This window comes from Gopherus evgoodei, unplaced genomic scaffold (genome assembly GCF_007399415.2).
Source record: "Gopherus evgoodei ecotype Sinaloan lineage unplaced genomic scaffold, rGopEvg1_v1.p scaffold_60_arrow_ctg1, whole genome shotgun sequence".
Lineage (NCBI taxonomy): Eukaryota > Metazoa > Chordata > Testudines > Testudinidae > Gopherus > Gopherus evgoodei.
The window spans coordinates 855961-872611 of NW_022060081.1; the positions used below are offsets into that span (position 1 = coordinate 855961).

General features: G+C 44.6%; 1 protein-coding gene across 1 annotated transcript; it reads left to right on the forward strand.

Annotated features, from left to right (window-relative positions):
* The first annotated feature begins 52 nt into the window (after positions 1–52).
* On the forward strand, positions 53–12423 carry LOC115643456 (zinc finger protein 420-like). The gene is made up of 3 exons (XM_030547499.1): positions 53–87; positions 9732–9845; positions 10246–12423. Exons 1-3 carry the CDS (start codon positions 54–56, stop codon positions 11973–11975), a joined length of 1878 nt encoding a protein of 625 aa, XP_030403359.1. The 5' UTR covers position 53; the 3' UTR covers positions 11976–12423.
* The last annotated feature ends 4228 nt before the right edge of the window (positions 12424–16651 follow it).

Here is a 16651-nt window from a genome sequence, read left to right on the forward strand (position 1 = left end):
AGTCAGAGTGGGCTCTGCTGGACCCCGCTCAGAGAGCCCTCTACAGAGACGTCATGGAGGAGAACTATGAGAATGTGACCTCACTGGGTAAGCATTCCTGTCCCTTTGGTTATTGGAAGCTGTGGGTTCCCTAAAGAACCTCTGTAGTAATAACTCTATACCTTTACTACTCATACATGTGTAGACTGGTTTCCATGTCTTGCCCACCTCGGCTTATGTCCTATCCCAGTATTTTTAGATGTACACAAATTTAAAATGACCAATAGCACAAAAAATAATTAAAAAATATATATATATATTTAATTTATCCGTATTGGAAGCATTAAAATGTAGCCCCTACACTTTGCTTTCTCTCCAAGGGCTATGAACATTGGATGTGGGAATGTTGGTAATATTTCCGTCATTCCAGTACATGCCGTAGTTTCCCTCTGTGCTTGATATTACTATAATCTGAGGTGTTTTTGTTACATAGCTGTCATGGATTCGCACAGAGAGCTCTCTTGGAACTAAAAGCATGTCTACACTGCATGTGCTGCAGCTGAAAGTGGCCAGCCGAGAATTGTTCCACAGACCCAGCTGTGCCTAAAGTGGGGGCTAGGCTGACCTAACTATGGCTATATCTGCACTACAGATTTTTGTCAATGCCGTGATCTTTGAGTAATGGTCTCTGTTGAATTCCACTGAGGCTAATGCGCATACGACATGCTCCCAGACCCGGAGCTTTTTATAGTAGTAGTTTCTGTGGGGTCACGTGTGCGCCCTTGCATTGCCTTGTGGTTTTGTCTGCGTCTTCAGTTTCCTCTCACCGCCACCCGGTCCAAATGAGAGCTGCTGCTGTCCCCTCATCCATGGTGACGCATTTTCTTCATTTAGTCAGGATGTAACCTTCACAATTTAAGGCTCCCAGACCCTACCCTACAAGGGACCACCTTCTGCTTGGATGGTCTCCAGTTCTGGATCTCGAACTACCTGGTAGTGATGGCCAAGTACGTCTTCTTACAGTATGGACATGGCAAATAAGCTGCCTCAACAGGATCATGCCCAATTCCTGTCAAGTCTAGAGGAAGGCAAGTTGGTAGCAAAGTCAGTACTTCAGGCTGTGGTTGATTTAGCAGACATATCCTTGTGCATTTTGGCAACTGGAATTGTCATGAGGAGAGAATCCTGGTTTCCCTAGAGAAGTGCAGAACACCACTGAAGTTGTCCCTTTTGACAAATCACACCTCTTCAATCAAAAGACAGATGACTCCTTTTACTTGCCAATAAACCTCCTCAGAAACATCCTATAGTCCACAGAGCCCATCCACCTGTTCTGACAGTGCAGTCCTCCACACAACACCATCTGCGCATAATCTATATTTCTGAATGCAAGTAGAGAGCCGTCTCACTTGGCCTGCATCCCAAATTTCTACCAAAGGTGGTTTCCTGCTTCCATCTCAACCTACCCATACACCTACCTGATTTCCGAAATCACATGCTTTGAATGAGGAACAGCGGCTTCACTTCCTTGATATATGTAAGGCCCTGCTCTTTTACCTACAAAGGACAAAGCCATTCCTGAAATCTCCCCAGCTATTTGTTGCCGTAGCGGAGAGAATTAAAGGGCAGGCCATATCCACCCAGAGAATCTCGAAATGGGTCTCAGGGTGAATTGAGCTCTACAATCAATAATCAGGATGGTCCCAATAAGGTGGGATATGGGCCCATTCCACGAGAGTGCCAGCGTTGACTACTGCCGCACTCCATGACGTGCCCCTTACGGACATAGATGAGGTGGCCACGTGGAGTTGAGTACACATCTTTTCTTCTCATTATGCTGCAGAGTGTGGTTCTGTAGCGGACAGCTCATTCAGTGCAAAGGTCCTCCGCTCCACATTTCCGTCTTCTTCCTCTCACTCTCCGCCTGTGTAGGTACTGCTTGTTACTCACCCTCAGTGGAATAGGAGCCTTCTCTTGGACATTAGTCCCCTGCTCCAGAAGTGCTGATCTATGTAGGAGGCATCAGATCCTACAGCAAAAGTCATGAGCAGCATCAGCCAATTCAAGTCTTCCATGTCTGTATCGTCAACCTCCTGCTCTGTCATTGACACTATCAGGTACCTTCAGTGGGTCAAAAAATACTGCTGGAATGCCCACCGGCATCTCAAAGAAGCTCCACTTGTTTCCTGAAACAGGAGCAAAAGCCCAGTCAAGAGAAGTTCTTTGAGTGGTTACTCCTCCATGCTGCTGGCTCCTGTTTCTGGGAGCAAGCAGATCAAAATGACAGCTCAACAGGATGGATTGGGGGGATTCTTAAACTTCCTGTGATATGCAGGAGTGGACAGTCACGTTTTCCATGTTGCACTAGGAGCAATGAGCTGGAGTGGCCATGTTTTGGGAGGGCCCTAGGAAGTCTGGGATATAGTTAGCTGGACTTGGGTCTGCATATTGCAGTGTGGAGCCCTGGGGTGGGGCTTGGGCTAAAAAATTCCTATTACTTAGGTTCAATATGCGGTGTGGACACTCAAGCCCTGCGATGGCAGTTTCAAGTTGTGTAGATTTGGGTCCCACTAACCCTTGGCAGTGTCACATTGCAATATAGGCATAAGTCATGTCTTTACTACAAACTTAACTCTACATACAACTGCCAGAGTTATTAAGTTGGTTGTGCATGTTGACACCACACTCCTTGTGTTGGTGGAGTGCGTTCTCATTAGCAGCACTTGCTTTGAGGCAGAGAGCAGTACAACTCTTTGCAGGGGGTTTGGGGAAGGGCTTGCAATGCCTCATGGGACCAAAATATTCTCACGGGGTGACTGGAAACACAGCTTCAACATCCCATGATGCCGTTTTCTCCCTCCCCTGATATCATCTGCAGCCCATAGTATTTCACCCCTTTTTTTCAAAGGGCTGGCATAGCTTTGCATATGTCATCTCCAGAGAAGCATGGACCCCACTCAGCTGTGCACTGTTGTGGTGAGCGTTGCAGACGCCACACATGCCTTGTCCTGTAGGATATTTCCAGAGCTGAGAGAGGAACTGCCACGCAGAACATGACCATGTCCTTCAAGTAGCACTGCCTGAAACCATGGAACAAAACAGTTCCCGATTGCTGTCAGCAGTCGCCCAGCAGCTGAACATGGCTAAGTGCTGCTTCCGGTCCCAAGAAACAAGCGCTGACTGGTGGGATTGCATCCTTATGCAGGTATGGGATTATGAGCAGTGGCTGCAGAACTTTCGTATGTGCAAGGCCACTTTTCAGGAACTATGTGTGTAGCTCTCCCCAGCCCTGAACTTCAGAGACATGAAAATGAGACCTGCTCTGACAGTGGAGAAGTGAGTGGCAATCACTGTGTGGAAGCTTGCAACTCCAGACTGCTACTAGTCATTGAGGAATCAATTTGGAGTGGGTAAATCCACCGTGGGGGTTGCTGCGATCCAAGTAGGCAGGGCCATTAATAGCCTTCTAAGAAGAATAGCTACTCTGGGCAATGTGTACGACATACTGAGTTGTTTTCACAGAATCATAGGACAGGAGGAGACCTCAAGAGGTCATCTAGTCCAGTCCCTTGCAATCATGGCAGGACTAAATATTATCTAATCATAGGGCAACCGGATAGCAAATGTGAAAAATCAGGACAGAGGAGGGTAATAAGAGCCTATATATGAAAAAGACCTAAAAATCGGGACTATCCCTATAAAATTGGGACATCTGGTCACCCTATCTAATCATCCCTGACTAAATCTGTCTAACCTGCTCTTAAAAATATCCAATGATGGAAATTCCACAGTCTCCATAGGCAATTTATTCTGGTGTTTAACCACCCTGACAGTTAGGAAGTTTTTCCTAATGTCCTACCTAAACCGTCCTTGCTGCAATTTAAGCCCATTGCTTCTTGTCCTCTCCTCAAAGGTTAAGGAGAACAATTTGTCTCCCTCCTCCTTGTAATCACCTTTTATATACTTGAAAACTGTCTTATCTCCTCTCAGTCTTCTCTTCTCTGGACTAAACAAACCCATTTTTTTCAGCTTGCCCTCATAGGTCATGTTTTCTAGACCTTTAATCATTTTTGTTGCTCTTCTCTGGACTTTCTCCAATTCATCTAGATCTTGCCTGAAATGTGGTTCCCAAAGGTGATGACCTATTCCCCAAAGGTCATTTCTTTCTCTGGGTGAGTGTTATAATTTTTACACTGAATAGGTCGTGACGGGTTGGATCACAGAACCCCCTCCATGAGCTGTCAACTGATGTGCCAAGACTACCTCTGCTCCTGCTTTCCCTGCCAGCTCAGGACTCCAGCACCCTCTCTTGCTGAGCCAGACACTCCCGTCTGCTCCAGCAAAGACCCAGGGTCTGAATTACCTGCCCCAAAGCTGCAGCTTTACCTGAAAACAGCTCACAGAAGTGTGCTTGTCTTTAGCACTCAGGTGCCCAGCTCCCAATGGCGTCTAAACCCAAATCAATCCGTTTTACTCCTGTATAAAGTGTATGCAGGGTAAACTCATCAATTGTTTGCTCTCTATAACACTGATAGAGATAGATGCACAGTTGTTTGCTCCCCCAGGTATTAATACATACTTTGAGTTAATTAATAAGTAAAAAGTGATTTTATTAAAAAGAGAAAGTAGGATTTAAGTGGTTCCAAGTAGTAACAGACAGAACAAAGTAAGTCACCAAGCAAAATAAAATAAAAGGCACAAATCTATGTCTAATGAAACTGAATACAAATAAGATCCTCACCAGTTCGAGAATGCTCCCTTTTACAGACTACTCTCCTTTTAGCCTGGGTCCAGCAATCACTCACACCGCCTTGTTCCAGTTTATTCCAAGCATCCTGGGGTGTAGGGAGGCTTTCTCTTTAGCCAGCTGAAGACAAAACGGAGGGGTCTCCCACAGGTTTAAATAGACTTTCTCTTGTGGGTGGAGACCCCCTCCTCACTCCTATGTAAAGTCTGACTCCAAGTTCTGGAGTCACATGTCCATGCATGACTCACAGTCTTTATAGGCAGAAGCCTTTGTCCACATGGTATCTTGTATGTCTTGAGGAAGGCTTCCTATGTGGATTGGAGTATTCCAAGATGCATTTTTCCCTAAGTGCTTCCTGATCGAGTACTTAACCTTGTGAATTCCTTCCTAAACAAGCTGACCAATGCCTCACAAAGGTTACTTAGAAAATAAGTGTACAGCCAATATTCTTAACCTCAAGTACAAAATGATGTATGTGTACAAATAGAATGAATAGATATAGTAGACCATAACTTTTACAGAGATATGTTACATGGCGCAGGCTGCACAAAACATATTCCAGTTATGTCATATTCCCATAAAGCCTTATGGGAGGGATCATCACACAGGGAGTTATGGAAAAGTATATATAGTCAGCTCCCAAAAATTCTTTCCAAGGAAGCAAAGATCTGTTTCTCAGTGCTTCTGGAATTGGAAGCTATGCATTCTGAAATAAGCTCATTCACATAAACGCCATGTCTGAATATTTCTAAGCTCTTGTAAGAGCCGTAGTAAGGTACCATACAAATGACAATTTCTAGTTTACCACAGTGGGGTTTCCTAACTGCAGTGGGGCAATAGACGGCTGCATATCCCTATCTTGGCACCAGACCACGTTGCCACAGAGTACATAAACAGAAAGGGATACTTTTCTGTGGTGTTGCAAGTGCTGGTGGATCAGTGGGAGCATTTTACTGACATGAACGTGGGATGGTCTGGGGAGGTGCATGACGTGCATCTTTCAGAACATAGGTCTGTTCAGAAAGCTGCAAGCAAGGACTTTCTTTCCAGACTGCAAAAGCAGCCTTGGTGACATTGGAATGCTAATAGTGGTACTGGGAGACCCGGCCTACCCCTTATTCCTGTGGCTCACGATGATGCAGGACACCTGGGCAACAGAAAAGATCGGTTCAATAATAAGTTCAGCAAGTACAGAGTGGTGGCTGAATGTGCCTTTGGCTGTTTGAAGGGTGGCTGGTGCAGTTTGCTCACTAGGTTAGACCTCTGTGGGGAGGTGGAGGTGGGGAATCCCCATGGTTATAGCTGCCGGTTATCTTCATATTATACGTGAAGCAAAGGGAGAAGAGTTTCCACAGCTGATTCACCTCCATACCCCACCCCATCTGCTAATTTTGAGCAGCCAAATACCAGGCCTATAAGAAGAGCTCAGTGTGGAGCAATGAGCCTCAGGGAGGGTTTGAAACCCCAGTTTAGTAATGACCCACAATAATGTGCGCTGCTATTCTGCATCGTGCTTACCCATCATCTGAAATTCGTTATGACTGCTCTTTTGTTCTCATACACATCTTTCCCCGCTTGCTTTGAATTAATAAAGATGATTTAATTTTCAAGACATTCTTTTATTGCACACGGATATAGACACTGAAAGATCTGTCCAAGAATTAAATCTTGGAAAGATGATGGAATGAAATTGGGAGTGGGGAAAACATATTCATCTTCTCTTTAAAAGCACAGTGGCCTTCCCTGTCATACATCAGCATCTGTGCAGCTGTTATTCATGGCACCCTCCTCTGGGGCTGAATGGAAGCGAAATTGCAGTGCCCCCCTTGCCTAGTGGAACGTGGGGTGGGGAGCAGGGGGAAGTACAGCGATGTTGGAATGTTGCTGTGCTGGGGCCGAAGAGGGAGTCGAACCTCAGGGGCTTTCTCCCGAAGGTCAACCAGATGCCTCAATGTCTGTCTGTTCCTTCAGAATCCCCAGCATCTCCTGCGGCGTGCCACACTCATTCTCCTGGTATGCTCATCTGCTCACCATGTCCATTTTTTCTGAGAGCAGTCCTCCACACCCTATTGCCGGGCAAATTACTTGAAACAATAGTTAAGAATAAAATTGTTAGACACATAGAAAAACATAAAACATTGGACAAAAGTCAACATGATTTCTGTAAAGGGAGATCGCATGTTACTAATCTTTGAAGGGGTCAACAAACGTGGACAGAATGTAGTACTTAGATTTCTAGAAAGCCTTTGACAAGGTCCCTCACCAAAGGTTCTTATGTAAATTAAGTTGTCATGGGATAAGAGGGAAGATCCTTTCATGGCCTGAGAACTGGTTAAAAGACAGAGAACAAAGGGTAGGAATAAATGGTAAATTCTCAGAATGGAGAGGGGCAACTAGTGGTGCTCCCCAAGGGTCAGTCTTAGGACCAATCCTATTCAACTTATTCATAATGATCTGGACAAAGGGGTAAACAGTGTGGTGGCAGAGTTTGCAGACGATACTAAACTGCTCAAGATAGTTAAGACCAAAGCAGACTTAAAAAATATCTCACAAAGCTAAGTGATTGGGGAACAAATGGCAAATGAAATTTAATGTGGATAAATGTAAAGTAATGCATTCTATACATACAATATGATGAGGGCTAATTTAGCTACAGCTAATCAGGAAAGAGACCTTGGAGTCATCTTGGATAGTTCTTTGAAGACGTCCTCACAGTGTGCAGCGGCAGTCAAAACGAACCGGATGTTAGGAATCATTAAAAAATGGATAGAGAATAAGACAGAGAATATCTTGTTGCCCTTTTGTAAAGCCATCTTGAATACTGAATACAGATGTGGTCTCCTCATCTCAAAAAAGATATACTGGCATTAGAAAAGGTTCAGAGAAGGGCAACTAAAATGATTAGGGGTTTGGAATGGGTCCCATATGAGGAGAGATTAATGAGACTAGGAATTTTCAGCTTGCAAAAGAGGAGACTAAGGGTGGATATGATAGAGGTATATAAAATCATGAGTGATGTGGAGAAAGTGGATAAGGAAAAGTTATTTACTTGTTCCCATAATACAAGAACTAGGGGTCACCAAATGAAATTAGTAGGCAGCAGGTTTAAAACAAATAAAAGGAAGTTCTTCACACAGTGCACAGTCAGCTTGTGGAACTCCTTGCCTGAGGTGGTTGTGAAGGCTGGGACTGTAACAGGGTTTAAAAGAGAGCTGGATAAATTCATGGAGGTTAAGTCCATTAATGGCTATTAGCCAGACTGGGTAAGGAATGGTGTCCCTAGCCTCTGTTTGTCAGAGGGTGGGGATGGATGGCAGGAGAGAGATAACTTGATCATTGCCTGTTAGGTTCACTCCCTCTGGGGCACCTGGCATTGACTACTGTTGGTAGACAGGATACTGGGCGGGATGGACATTTGATCTGACCAAGTATGTCCGTTCTTATGTTCTGTGTCCACTGTTCCAGAGGCATTCATTATCTCATTAAATGTATCACATGTTCTCTTTTGCCTCCATCTTGTCTAGGGGAGCTGAAGGCCACACTTTCAGCTATAACACGTACAAAGCACAAAGGAATCATTGTCAGGGCAGACACGGGCTGTAGTGTCCAACAGATTGATAATACTCACTATCCTGCTGCTTTGAACAAAGGAAGCTGGGCTGGGGATGTTACCCTTTAAAATGAACTGGGGTTAAATGGAATCTTCTTTGTGATAAGAGGTGACGGAAAGCACCCCTGTAATCACACCCTACACACCACTGTAATAGCCTTTGCACAAAATATGCCTTGTGAGGTATCACTTGAAAACCAATAACTTACTGATCAATAATTCAGTGAAATGTTGTAACAACATTGTATGTAAAGTTATGAATTCCCCCAGCACGATGATAATAGTAGATGTTCAAACCCACACAGCCAGGACTAGGCAAAAGTTGTTAACCCAGTCGAACCCCCCTAAACAATGGAGTGTGTGCTTACCTCAATTTGCATATAAATAATAGTGTCCTTGAGCGAGCAAGAGGGGGAAATGGCAGGAGCCAAGGGAAATCTGCATTTCAGCGTACGCAGGGGAGAAGAATGAGCCTGGCTCCACCTTCACCGCTAGACTCCATGTCACCTTCTTTGCTGTTTGAATAAACTTTGCTTTTACTTTGCTGTGAGGGGCAATCCTGAGTAGAATCCACTTCAAAGGGTGACTGGACTATAAAAGTGAGGGGCAAAAACACCACTTCAGAGGGTGACTGGACTATAAAAGTGAGAGGCAAGGCACTTCTTAGGTTTGAGAGAGGGGACGGAGAGGGGGAGACAAAGGAACCAGCCCTTTGACTTTGGTGGAGATCCTGACCTGACAATTTGGTTAACCCTGGGAACACGTGTTAAGGATTTTACCTTGAACAAAGTTGTGCTTGTTAAGTTTTAGAAAGCATTTTATCTTTATTTCTGTTGTAACCATTTCTGACTTTTTAATACTTTATACTTGTATTCACTTCAAATCTCTCTCTTTATAGTTCAATACACTTGTTTTATTTATAATCAAAACTAATCCAGTGTTGTGTTTGTTTGCTATCTCCAGCTAAAGTAGCAAATTCTTGACTATTGGTCCCTTGAGGGGGCAATGGACCTGTCATATGTGAACTGTCCAGGAGAGGGCTGGCCAGTGCAGAACGCACGTTTTGGGGAGAATTTGGGACGGGGAGTGTGTTGGGGCCACCCTGCCCATAGTAACCCAGGCTGGTGGAGGCCAGAGTGGGAGTGGAATGTTGCTGACAGGCTGGTGGGCCAGGGCTGGAGCCTTACACAAACACTCAGGGTGTGACCTGCACGCTGGTAGGCTGTTTGTCAGCAGCCCAGGCTGGGAGCTTCAACAGCAAAGCATTGTGAAGAACCCAGGATTACAGGGCAAGTGGTGACACAACCTTTTGGGGGTCTGGATTGCACCCTCAGAATGTGACACAAGTATCCCACAAGTTCAGTTGATCTCACTCGTTTTCTGTCACTTGTGCAGCGTTTCCAGTTTCCAAACCTGATGTGATCTCCTGGCTGGAACGAGGGGAGGAGCCCTGGGTCCCAGACCTCCAGAACGCTGAGGAAAGAGAGACCCTGAGACATACCTGCACAGGTGAGCAATCAGTTAAACCAACTCAAAATCTGTCCCTTGATTAAGGAAATATTTGGGATTCCTACTAAGCCTTTGTGAGCTCTTTGAGTTCAGGATTGTTCTCAGGAGGTGTGGCATCCTCATGGCAGACTTCACTTATGGCTCCTTACGTGTCCTGACTCACACCTGACAGTAGCTCCCTCCCCAGTCCACTTTCTCTGTGAGTGTTTGGTTGAGATTTAGACCCAGAATTGATCCCCTCGTCTCTCTGGGGAAAGGTTTGGGGGAGATTCAGCTCTTTGTTTGATCTTTCCATCACTTACTTTTGTTTGTTCCCCCCTTTCTTCCATTCCTCTCTCTGAGGTTCCATTTTTCTCTAGAAAAGGGAGTGACCTGTGTCCGGTTTCTTTCTCTATCCTAGCAGATGATGGGATGATGAATGAGGTGGAGAATCTTCAGCAAGACGACGCTGAGCAAGTAGAAGCACATGGGACGTTATCAGAAGTATCCAGAGGGAATGTTTCCTGGAGTTGTGCAGAGGCAAATGCCTGTGAGAGTCAGCACAGACCAGAGAAAAAGTTCACTAGAGGCTCAGACCTTATTAGATATGAGAGAATCAACGCAGGAGGAGCACCCTACATCTGCCTGGAGTGTGGGAAAACCTTCAAACATAACTCAGTCTTTATCATCCATCAGAGAGTCCACACTGGAGAGAGACCATACACATGCCCCGAGTGTGGAAAAAGCTTCAGTCGCAGCTCAAACCTTATCACACATCACAGAATCCACACCGGGGAGAAACCCTACACTTGCCATGAGTGTGGGAAAAGCTTCAGTCGGAGCTCAGAGCTTATGATACATAGGAGAACCCACACAGGAGAAAGACCCTACACTTGCTGTGAGTGTGAGAAAAGCTTCATTCGGAGCTCAGAGCTTAATAAGCACCAGAGAATCCACACGGGGGAGAGACCCTACAGATGTACTGAGTGTGGGAAAGACTTCATTTATAGCTCACAGCTTGTCACGCATCGGAGAATCCACACTGGAGAGAGGCCCTACTCGTGCCCTGAGTGCGGGAAAGGCTTCACTTCTAGCTCACAGCTTGTCTCGCATCAGAGGATCCACACAGGAGAGAAACCTTATTCATGCCCTGAGTGCGGGAAAAGCTTCAGTTCCAACTCACAGCTTGTCTCACATCGGAGAATCCACACAGGAGAGAGGTCGTATTCATGCCCTGAGTGCGGGAGAAGCTTCAGTCATAGTTCACAGCTTATCACGCATCAGAGAACCCACACGGGAGAGAAACCGTACACATGTCCTGAGTGTGGGAAAAGCTTCAGTCGGAGCTCAAACCTTATCATGCATCATAGAAGCCACACAGGAGAGAAACCCTACACGTGCCTTGAGTGTGGGAAAAACTTCACTCGGAGCTCAGAGCTGATCAGACATCAGAGAATCCACACGGGAGAGAGACCTTACCAGTGCCCAGAGTGCGGGAAAAGTTTCACTCGGAGCTCAGATCTCAGTAAGCACCAGAGAATCCACACTGGAGAGAGACCCTACAGATGCCCTGAGTGCGGGAAAGGCTTCCGGTACAGCTCACATCTTGTCTCACATCGGAGAGTCCACACAGGAGAGCGACCCTACTCATGCCGAGAGTGTGGGAAAAGCTTCACTGATAGTTCACAGATGATCACGCATCAGAGAAGCCACACAGGGGAGACCCCGTACACATGCTCCGAGTGCGGGAAAAGCTTCAGTTGGCACTCAAACCTTATCACACATCAGAGAATCCATACCGGAGAGAAACCGTACACATGTCCTGAATGTGGGAAAAGCTTCAATCGGCGATCGAACCTTGCCACACATCACAGAATCCACACAGGGGAAACACCCTATAGCTGCCCGGAGTGTGGGAAAAGCTTCAGTCGGAGCTCAGAGCTCATCATACATCGGAGAATCCACACAGGAGACAGACCCTACACTTGTTGTGAGTGTGGGAAAAGCTTCATTCGGAGCTCAGAGCTCATCATACATCAGAGAATCCACACCGGAGAGAGACCCTACAGGTGTCCTCGGTGCGGGAAAGGCTTCAGTTATAGCTCACAGCTTGTCTCACATCAGAGAGTCCACACAGGAGAAAAGCCCTAGTGGTGCCTTGTGTGTGGGAAAAGCTTCAGTCATAGTTTACAGAGTATCATACATCAGAGAATTCACACAGGAGAGTAACACTATCCTTGTAGTCAGTAGGGCTGCAGTCTTCTACCTTTTGCAGTTCACCTTTCTTTGGGGTGAATCCTGCAATCCCTTCTATCAACTTCTTTGTCTTCTGAGTTATGGCAGTGTGTCCCCCTCCTGGCAGAAATGTCCATCAGTCCGAGTTGGGGGAGAGAGGGTTGACCTCATCTAGCTACAGTGAGATAAAAACTATCTGTACCTTGTCTCCAGTAGAACTGTACATTGAGTGGGTCATGTCTACACTACCGCTTACGTTGGCAAAATTTGTGTTTCTCAGGGGGTGTGAACCCCCCCCCACTCCTGAGTAACGGGAGTTTTGCCAGCATAATTGGTAGTGTGCACCGCGCTATGTCAGTGGGAGAGCTTCTCCCACCCACATAGCTGCTGCTGCTTGGTGCGAGTAGTTTAATTATGTTGATGGGAGAGCTCTCTTCCGCCAGCATAGATTGACTACACAAGAGATCTTACACCAACGCAGCTGCATCAATACAGCTGTGCCGCTGTAAGGTCTCTAATGTAGACATGGCTTAAATTGCTCAAATCAGCTATCTGGGTGTAAAACCACAACTATCTTTTCAGGGCAGACATAACCCAGGTGCGGTGTTTGTGGTTAGCTTTCCCCTTGTGCCAACCTGATCTCCATCACTCTTTCTAGCATGGATAAGCCCTGAGCACCACATTGCCAAGTGAATGTTAGTCATTGTATTTCGTGGTTGGTCATCGTATTTCGTCGTTGGGAAGAGATTCCCACTTTTTCTGACATTGCTTGTGATTGTGCCGAATAGCAGGTAGTTTTTCTACCAGCTTTCTTATTTAGAATATAGTGAGATGTAACAAAAAGACTGGAGGAAAGGTAGAAAAAAAGGATCATTTCAGCATCTGTGATATTCAGAGGAGATGGTATGAGTCAAAGGGATTCCTTTTCAATTACCATCATGAATCTCCCGCCACTCCGACAGCATTGGCTTCTGAGCGAGCCACAATAGCTTCTCCTCCCCATGTTCTATCCCTCCAGCTCCCAAAGTGTCACATTAAGCAGTGTTCTCAGCTCTCTGTGCTTAGGTATCATGCTTTGATCCTAAATCAGTCTCGTTGGGGCTGGAAATGAGTGTCACAGACCTAGAGGGAGAACTTGAAAGGATCCCAAACAGATGAATCTTTCTGTGCTTTAATCCCTGTTTCTGTCTTCTGGCAAAGTTGGTTTTAGGATTTTTCCAACTGAGCTGGGATTGTTTCCAGATGGGAAGGTTGGCTGATTTTCCCCATTATGATGATGGTAAAACCCTTGTAACTAGCATGACTGAATATTAATGAGATGGTGCTGAGTGAAGAAGGTTTGAATGGTTCAGAGGACAGTGCGGTAGGAAAATCTTCTAATTTGGCATCATGAGATGTAAGATGCCCTGGAATTTCATTTTATATGATACTTATTTGCTTGTCTGTTGCGGGTTTGTCTCTCTTTCCTGAGGGAATTTGATAACATAACTGTATATTAGTTTTTTATGATAAGATGAAGTTCAGTTTTTTGGTGGAGTTTTAGACAACTGACCATTTACTTAAACAATAATTTCTTTTTGTGCTTGTCTTTTTTCAACTCCTCCATTATGACATGGACGAAGTTCAAGAGCAATTCAGTTGTCAGGAGCGAATACGCAAAGCTATTGGATGTACTATCAGAGAAACAGTCGCATTTTTAAAATTCTACATCTGACTAAGGAATGGAATTGAACAACAAACACTGTGATCATATAGTTTGGGTTAATATTGTCTCAGGTGATTCGAGGACAATATTCCACAGTAAGTGACTCAGAACTAAGCAAAATGGCCATGTATTTGGGTCGCAAGGCAGTTGTGGCCCAGGCCTACCAGGAGGTTACTTCTAAAGAGTTCTCTTTCCTAATCAAGTGCACATTGCGTATTATTTCAGAACACAGTTCCTATCTATGCAGAGATGGAGAAAATGGAAGTGGCATTTTTGTTGTGTCTACACCTTGTAGATGCTGCAAATTTGTATAAAATAAAATCTGTTGTGAGTGTGAGTCAGCTGCAGCAGTAGATCTGTTTTTAATAGATACCTCACCTTTGGTAACTTACATGGCTTGTGAACCAGGCCCGTATCTGTGCCACCAGATTAAATAAATAAACTAGGCATGCTTCTTTGGGGAAGTGATTCCTTCCTGATTACTGAGATTTTTCTGTGATGTAGTAAAGGATTCTACTCCAGAGAAGTAAAGTTACTCTGACCGTGGCCAGAATTAGACTAGAGCTCAAGTAGAAATAATAGGCACCCAGTGTTTGATTTTTACCCCAGAGGTGGAAACTAGGGTAACCTTAGGCTCAGGTAAACTATTTAGGTTTAGAACACTACCTCCTAGTTCAGTGGCAGTGATTATGGTTCAGACAATGCTGTGGTAAGATATGGGGGAGTTGTCCTTTACCATTTGGATCCAAAGTTTTATGAGCCAAAGAAAGAAACAGTTGATGCTTTCAGAGGACAGTCCTTCCCTATGGATCCCAGTCTGGCTGTCTTGTTGGAGAAGAAGCACTTCCATGCTGTGCATGTGATCATAACCAACAAGGGAATAAATGTCAGACTCCCAAGCTCAGACTGCAGGCCTGACGAATGTTGAGTCCTGATTCTATGGATCTGTCTCTCAGTTTTGCTCATGTGTCTCATGAATTTGCATCACTTCTCCACCTCCTGCTACTTTGAAAGATTAAAATTGTGAAAATAGAATACACATGGTTTTTCCTCATGATGAGAACACATTCGAGATGACGTCCACCAACACTTATGTCCAAAAACCCTGAGATAAATGAACTCCCAGAAATAGAAGGCACCTATGTTAGTACAGAACACAACTTTACACAAGGTCACTTGGTGGAAAAGGACAGTAAGAGAAAACTAACACCTATGATAAAATTGTGCAGCCTTCAAATATGTTATCAGTAATTAAATTAAACATTAATTAAATAAAAATAAAATAAAACAATAATTAAATTAAACATTAATTAAACATAAAGTTTATTGCAGAATAAGAGACCGATTATGTGATAACCTGAACTACTTGGTAACACTGAGAGTTTTCTGGGTTCAGAAAAGAATTAGATACGTTTATGTAGTATAGGTCCATCAGTGACTATTAGCCAAGATGGCAAAGCCTTTGACAGCCAGATGCTAGGAATGAATGATACGGGATGGATCACTCGCTAATTCATGTGTTCATTCTCCCCTGAAGCATCTGGCATTGGCCACTGTCAGAAGACAGGATACTGGGCTAGACAGGTCATTGGTCTAACCCAGTATGGCCAGTCTTATGTTTCTGTCCCCGGTCTCCTCCGAGTAGTATGTGAAAGGTGACTAATCCTGTAAAGTTTAGTTGATGTAATTTACCCTCTTTGGACTAAGGAGTTCTAAAGTAAAACCTCACTCAAAGGGACTGGTATATGGCAGTATGTAGGAGAAATAGTGTATATCAAAATAAAGACCTAATATAGACTTTAATTCTTTCTATTTCAAATGGATTTTTGATAAGCTTTTAAAATAATGTTTCTGTTGAGAAAAACTTATGTAACCTTTTACCCAGTTATACTGTAACAGCCGCTGAGATCTCCAGTTCTCTTGTTTGCAAACAGCATCTTGTTTGATGTCCCATCTGTCAGGAGGTGTCTTAATTTAAATTAGTGATGGGTACAAGATAGTAGCTTTTCTGATTTTTTAAGTTTTGGGTTTTTTGCAACCAGTTTTTTCATGGGTGCCATGGCCCTTTTCAGTTTGAGGAGGCCAGCTTATAGAGCACGTCCATTTAACCCTCAGACTAGGCTGTGGAAACCTTCAGAACTTTTGTTTTTGATAACTTTGGGGTCCTACATCCATGCTGCATGTGGTTTGCTACAATGAATACTTTAAGGAAACTTCTAGGTGAAGTGAGACTTTACCAAAGTGACTTTGGTCCAAATGTTCCTCACTTCAACTGGCTCAGGACACATTGTGTGTATCCAAGGAGTTTTCACACCTGATTTGCCAGGACACTTCAGGGAATCACTGCAAAGTGAGGTATGGTGGAATCATCAGTTTTAAAGCTCAAGATAAAGGTAAAAGTCCTTTACCTTTGAGGTTAGCAAGCTGTCTGACAGAGACTGATATACCATGACCCCAAGACTGATCCCCTCTGGGGAAGGGAGTCACTTCATCAATAGGCTATGACAGCCTGGACTAGTCTGCCTGTACTTAAAATAGCACACTAGCCTGGCGTGCTGGTGCAGCTATGCCATTGCCTTGTTCCTTCACTGCAGCTACACCTCTACTCCACTCCCTTGACATTCTAGTAACTTACCGTTCCTTTTTCTATTGCTTCTCTTTTGTTTTTATTTGCTGGAAGACATAAGAATGGCCAGACTGGGTCAGACCAAAGGTCCATCTAGCCCAGTATCCTGTCTTCTAACTGGCCAATGCCAGGTTCCCCAGAGGGAATGGGGAATGAATAGAACAGGTAATCATCAAATGATCTATTCCCTGTCACCCATTCCCAGCTTCTGGAAAACAGAGGCTAGGGACGCAATCCCTGCCCATCCTGGCTAATAGCCAT

Coding starts and splice junctions, on each gene's coding strand:
- LOC115643456 (XM_030547499.1), top strand. CDS start 54: ATGGAGGAGAACTATGAGAATGTGACCTCACTGG. Junction 88..9,731: donor TGAGAATGTGACCTCACTGG/GTAAGCATTCCT, acceptor TCACTTGTGCAG/CGTTTCCAGTTTCCAAACCT. Junction 9,846..10,245: donor CCTGAGACATACCTGCACAG/GTGAGCAATCAG, acceptor TCTCTATCCTAG/CAGATGATGGGATGATGAAT.